General features: G+C 30.6%; 1 protein-coding gene across 3 annotated transcripts in view; it reads right to left on the reverse strand.

The window, feature by feature from the left end:
- The window catches only part of LOC137615219 (uncharacterized), a 237,198-nt gene that overhangs the window by 166,526 nt on the left and 63,172 nt on the right, over window positions 1-7,500 (reverse strand). For 2 of the 3 annotated variants that reach the window (XM_068344895.1, XM_068344894.1), the window contains exon 2: window positions 4,722-4,942. In XM_068344895.1, coding sequence (XP_068200996.1) covers window positions 4,722-4,887 — 166 coding nt within the window. In that variant the 5' untranslated portion in view covers window positions 4,888-4,942. Of the gene's footprint in view, window positions 1-4,719; window positions 4,943-7,500 lie in introns of those variants that run through there. The other variant, XM_068344896.1, reaches the window with a different exon arrangement.

The raw sequence follows: 7,500 nt of genomic DNA on the forward strand, positions 1-7,500 counted from the left end.
TCTCTCTCTCTCTCTAACGCGTATAATGTCGACTAACTAAATGCCATTAGTAACGGTGCTTTTTTTTTTCTCCTCTTGTCATAAGCAATCAATCCAATTGATGTAAGCAATTAAGTACATCATCACGGGATCTGTTTGAGGCATCGTAATGAGAGTAAAATTTCGCGTGCGGAATTAAGTGGAAAACGAAAATTTTGTTGCTTCGGAGCACTTTTAAGGGTGTATGATTAACAGTATTTTACGGTATAATTTACATTTAGTTCTATTATTATTATTATTATTATTATTATTATTATTATTATTATTATTATTATTATTAGCTAAACTGCAACCCTAGTTGGAAAACCAGGATGCTATAAGATCAAGGGCTCCAGCAGGGAAAACAACCCAGTGAGGAAAGGAAATAATGAACAATTAATGTACATTTTTCAAGAACAATAACATTAGAAGAGATCTTACATATATAAACTATAAAGATATACTTATGTCAGCTTGTTCAATCTTTAATTTATTTGCTTATAATTTTTTAGCAAATTAACTTTTTTTTTAAAAGGAATATTGGAAGAGGCCTGACACCCGCTGTGTTACTCTATCCCAAATTTACTTGATTAATATTGGTACATAACTTATTCCCATGGCGTTCTTTATGCTTTCCACTTGCAAACCTCTTTAAGAAACCTCTTTTTTTTATATTATTTATTATAACAAAGGGATTTCCAATAACGCCATGTCGATGAAAATTTCGATATCACTTCCTCGAAGCAATATCGTTGATATATTCCTTTTGATCCAAAGCGTATCTCCACGTCTTCCTATGGACGGAAGTATCGTATATCTTAACTGGGCGAAAAAGGAAAGAAAAGGCGAAGTTTATTCTCTATGAAAGTATCGGATTTTTGGGAAGATATCGTCCTGTAGAAGGATATATATTTATATATATATATATATATATATATATATATATATATATATATATATATATATATATATATATATATATATATATATATATATATATATATATTTACATGGAATCTTATCAAATGAATTTCCAGTGAACAGTGTACTCCTAGGGAATATGTTGTCACCTATGTTGTTTATCCTCCTCATGGATTTTGTAATAGGTTGAACAGTCAGAGATGGTGGTGAAGAATTCGACTGGATTGATGATAGGAATTTAGCCAACCTACAGTATGCTGATGATGCTGTCCTTCTTAGCAGAACACCACAAGATTTGCAATGCTTGTTTATCAGTTTATACCCGCAAATTTTCTTAGATCGTATATCTATCGTCATCTCTTCTTTCCCCGGCTTCTTTTGCAATCTCTAGGGACCCAATCTGTTAGTCTTAATGACCATCTATTGTCTCTCATTCTCATTTTATGTTCATTTATAGTCTTACATGTTTGTTGAATATCCTTTACTTTAGTTTTCCTCTCGTATCCATGTTGCTCTTTTTTCTGTCTCTTGGTGTTATTCCCATGATTATTCTTTCCATAGCTCATAGAGTTGTAACTAGCTTACGTTCTAAGGCTTTAAGTTTCTGATGCGCACGTTAATACTGCGAGAGAGCCATTCGATTAAATACTTTTCTTTTTAGAGAAAGTGTTCTTCTTTTAATTCCGGTCTCGTGTCCTGGGGAAACACGTATAGTCTAACAACCTCTAGAGTTCGTCCATAACCCGTAATTGTTGTCTCTGCATTTGCATTGAACATTATCTTAGTTTTACTCGTATACCATTTTCAGTTCTACATTTCTGTTTTCTTTATTCGAATTTCTATCATTTTCCATTCCACCCAAGATTCACAAAATGGAACTATGTATTCTGCAAATATTAGGTTTTTAAGGTATTCCCCATTAATGTTAATTCTTACATATTCCCAATTTAAATTCTTAGAAACTTCTAAACAAGCTGTGAATAATTTAGGAGAGATGGGGTCTCCCTATCTAACTCCTTTCTCAATCGAAATTTTCTTATATCCTTGTATTTTTAGGATTGTTGTACTACCCGTATAGATATCTTCAAGTGTTCTAACATAAGATTCTTCTATTCTTCTCAATCTATAAATGCCATATATAATGGTTTGTGATACTCTGTCGATTTTCTCATTAGCTGGTTAATTACATTAATATGGACTGTTGTTGAATACCTTCTTCTAAAGTCTGCATGCTCTCTTCTGTTGATTAAAGTCTAGCAGCTCTAACCTTTTTTTCTATTCTGCCTAATATGATGTTTGTGAATATTTTTTATATTACTGAGAGTAAACTTATTGAGGTGTATTTTTTCAAGTCTTTTGTGTCTCTCTTTTTGGGAATCAGTATAATGATAAAGTTTTTCCAAGCTGTAGATATAGAGCATTCTCGCAGACATTTGGTGTAGAGTTTAGCCAGTTTTACTACCGTGAAATCTCCTTCATCTATTATTAAATCAATTGTTAGGCCAGCTTATCCTGCTGCTTTGCCTCGTTTCATGCCTTATAATGCTTTTTCTCTACTTCTCCTACTGTTTACTTTTGGTACCGGCTCGGGTGTTTAATTATTTCTCTTGGCAAAGTTATTTTTTATATCACTATTGTATAGCATTTTATAGAAATCATCTGCAATTTTTATCACTCCATCTCTTTTGGCGATATTTCCAATTTCATCCTTTAAAGTAGATATCTGTTGGCGCCCTGTTCAAAGTGTTCTTTTCATTAATTTAATTCTGCTTCATTTCTTTAGTGTTTCCTCAATCTTGTTTTTATTGTGTTTACGAATGTCTGGAGTTTTTTTTTATTTTTTTTCCTTTAATAGATAGTTCGGCCAATTCTATTTCATCTCTTTGATTTTACCCTTATTTCCAATATTTTCTTTGTTAGGTTTTTGGTTTTCCTGTTATTCTTCCTTGATCTTGTTTAGGAAAATTTCCACCATCTTTTTTGCTGGTTCTAATACAATTTTTTTTTTTAATTTACTATTGATTTCTTCTTCACTTACTTCAATTTCATAATTTTAGCTGGGAGTACCTATTTTGTATTGCTAAATATTAAATCAGATTTTTCTCCTATTATAAGTATTTATTTTCTTTCTTAAGATTAGTTTTTCTCTTTCTTTCGTTAGATCTAGATCAGTTTTACTTCTCCCCGTTCTATAGTCGCTTGACCTTAAACCTGTTTGTTGCATTTTTAATTAGATCAATCTTTTCACTGAGAATAAAATCTATTTCATTTTTAGTTTCTTCATATATATGTCCAGTATATATATATATATATATATATATATATATATATATATATATATATATATATATATATATATATATATATATATATATATATATATATATATATATATATATATGCGTGTTTGTATGACCGTACGTGGGTAATGAATTGTTTAAGTTTAGTCTTATAATGATATTCTATCATTTCACATGTTTATTGACAAATTTTTTTTTTTTTATAATACTCTGCACAAATATCATTACAAATGTCTATTTTTTTAGTTATCCAAATGCTAGATTACCACCGATCCCGCTTCGATCATATCATTATTAAATATATAATGTGTAATTTATTAAGTTCATAGAAACATTATTATATCGTGAAATTCATCGTTTTTTAAAACTATTTTAGGCATTGTTACATCACTCTTTAGGTAAAAGGTCATGCTGGGTTTCGTATGTGCGTCGTATTTTCTGCGTTACGTTTGGAAACGGTAATTTTCATTATTATTATTATTATTATTATTATTATTATTATTATTATTATTATTATTATTATTTTAAGGGGCAATTTGAGAGTCTACATCCGTTACACGAAAATGCTGGTTCATATGTTTTTAAAATTTTATTTTATATTGATGGCTATTTATATACGCTATTTCATGCTAAATATTCTTTGTAAAATTAAGTTTTGCATAATTTGTGCCGTGTGATATATCTCGGAACTGATTACGTCATGTTGTTAAACGCACATTCCAAGAATTTCTCTCTAAATTACTTTTTGATGACGTCATTTTGATGGATGTCTTGATACTGAATTGCAAATAGATTTTTATCTCTGATGTTGTGGTGGTGGACATTGGCGTGGAATTCAAATCGAAATGTATTGCGTGTATGTGATATGCAGTGGATGTATTGACATGAAACTGCGTTGGATAACGTCTTGATGATCGATTTATATAGATAAATTCTGGTGTCTTTAATCTTAAAGTTGCATGTTTGAGTTGCAGCTATGATGTTATGACTATTGAGAGATATGGTATCAAATTTGGGTGTTCATCTTATGAAGCCATGATATCAGATGGAGGTATACGGTATGCAGTTTGAACTGAATTTCTATTTTTGTATATTTCAATAAAAGTTGTACTGTATTTCCCATGCTGCAATGATGACTTGCATCAATAGTAATTTCTAGTTGAATTGCGATGAATGATATCATGATGATGGTTGTACTAAATTTGAACCTGTGAATTGATATATGTCGCTCAGAACAGTTGGTTGGAATGTCACAATGAATATATTTATATAAGATTTTAAGATTTGTGATTGATGATATAATAACGACAGTTACGTACATAATTGAATTCTAGGTTAATTATAATATTTGTCATAACGATGAATGGTTGTAGTATAACATATTAATTGAAGTGTAATTTATAACATCTTGACGAAGGATGGGGGTAATCATTTTAAGACAGGTAATTAAAAGGAAACTGAACAATTAATAGTTTTACTTACCGTCCACATCGAGGTCTGGCACTGCCACCCTCTCAGGAGGCCCGGTGGCGGCGCTGGCACGGTCTTTGAGGCCCGTCTCACTGGCGGCCTCTGCCGTGCCCTTGAAGCCCGCCACGGCAAGGATGAGGAACGTGCAGAAGAGGGCGCATGGTGTCTGGGGCATCATGGTTTTTTTTTTCTGGGGTCTCTGTTTTGGTGGCAGGGGGAGGACGGGATGGTACCTGCGGGGAAGGAAAAGGGGATATAGTTGACACTACCTTTCACAAATATACAGTATATACTTACATACACACACACACACTCACACACACACACACACACACATATATATATATATATATATATATATATATATATATATATATATATATATATATATATATATATATTTATATATATATATGTACAGAATGATGATATATATATACATATATATTTATATATATATGTATATATATATATATATATATATATATATATATATATATATATATATATATATATATATATATATATATATATATATATATATATAAACGCACTTCATATAAATATATAATTTATATACAGTATATATATGTATATATATATATGTGTATATATATTTATATAAATACATATATATATATATATATATATATATATATATATATATATATATATATATATATCTATACACATATACATATGCATATACATATACATATGTTGTCGTTCCTGTCTGATCTACAACAGCTGACTCATTTTGAATTGCTGAACAAAACCTTGAGGTTTATTAAATTCCTTATTCCTAATCTATATGTTATTCTCTGGCACCGCTATCAACATTTTTAATAATTCCATTTTAATAATTCTAATCAGTCTTTGCTCTTAGATCATCCGAGAGTGTACCATGCAGTTCGTAGTATTATACTAATTTTTTTTTTTTAATGAGGCGCATTTGCACTGACTCGCAGCGGTGCCCTTTTAACTCGGAAAGTTTTCCTGCTATTTGATTGGTTAAAACTATTTTGTCCAACCAATCAGCGAACAGGAAACTTTTCCGAGCTAAAAGGGCACCCCTGCGAGTCTGTGCAATTCTGTCTCACTAAAAATAATTGACTATAGGTATGCAGTTAATTCTAACAGTGTTTCCTTTTCTTAAATAAGGCACAATATTACAAAGTATTCCTTACAAATTGTGGAATGGTCTTCCCAGACAAATAGTTGAATCAATTAAACTTTTTTTTGAACCCATTGACAAGTCTTGTTTCAGAGTTAATGACGTATTCATTCAACATAATAGTCTACTCTGTTCTTACAATTGATTCTTTTTATTGCCATGGTGAGCTTATAGCATCCTGCCTTTCCAATTTCCAACCAGGGTTTTAATAATGTTGATGATAATCTCTCTACAATAAAGAGCAAGTTTCTGGGTATATACTGTATATATATATATATATATATATATATATATATATATATATATATATATATATATATATATATATATATATATGGTCATGGGCAGCGGGATTGCGAGAAGTATAACTAATGGGTCTTTCCTCGTCCTTCGGGTAGGGGGAGAGAGAATAGTCATTCCCTGGTGAGAGGGGTTACCCCGAGAGGAAAAGGGTAGGGGGACGGTTAAAATTGTTTGTGTGTATATCTATACAGATATTTAGCCGCCATTTTCGATGGGTTGCGTACACTAGTGATGGTATTATTTGTATTTTTTTTTCCCCTTTTGCTTCGTTCACAAACATTCGATTACATGCAAGTAAGATCCTGCCTTTGAAGTACTTGGCGTATTTCCCATTTCAGGTAATGATAATAAAATAGTGATTTGCTTAATGGTCTGATTGAGTATAGTTGATTTCTGGCATGTAAATACCTTTAAGAATAGAAGCCTCAACTTTCATTTGCCTTCATTACATTAAAACCAAGTTTCATTCTCTTATTTTATAGCGAAGACGCGATGCGATACGCGTCAGTAATGAGCAGTACACGCGCAATGAAACCTTGGCAATTTCCACAAAAGGCCGACTTCTTTGGCAATACCTGTGTGTGTGTCTGTACGTTCGTGATCATCAGACTTCAGCGAAACTATAATCCTCGACTTAGTGACTATTGTTTGAGCTAAAGAGACTGTTTGATGAGAGGGACCGAGGATGGAATTGCCAGTTCGAGCTTTCGTCTTCATTTGTCATTTGTGATAGATTTTTTTTCTTTTTTTTTTTTAAGGGAGCATCTTTGTAAAATAATGGATTTTGAGTTATTATGATTTTAATTAGCTATTTTATTTTTCACAGATGTTAGGTAACTGCAAAGTCTTTTTGTTTAGGCGTACTGAATATATATATATATATATATATATATATATATATATATATATATATATATATATATATATATATGTATGTATATATATATGTATATATATATATACATATATATATATATATATATATATATATATATATATATATATATATATATATGATGTACATATATATATGATATATATATATATATATATATATATATATATATATACACATATATATGTAAAAAAAATATATGTATGATGTATATATATATATATATATATATACATATATATATATATATATATAGCCTTAGTCATGTATGGGGTTTGGTTATCATCACCACACTGACCTCTGCGGATTGGTAATGGTAGGAGATTTTTGTCTGATCGCTCATAGCAAACCAACCTAGTATTGGGGGCCCTGACTAGTATAGCTTTACTGATCATTGCGATAAGCAAATCCCCACTCAA

Source organism: Palaemon carinicauda, chromosome 21, assembly GCF_036898095.1.
Source record: "Palaemon carinicauda isolate YSFRI2023 chromosome 21, ASM3689809v2, whole genome shotgun sequence".
Taxonomy (NCBI): Eukaryota; Metazoa; Arthropoda; class Malacostraca; order Decapoda; family Palaemonidae; genus Palaemon; species Palaemon carinicauda.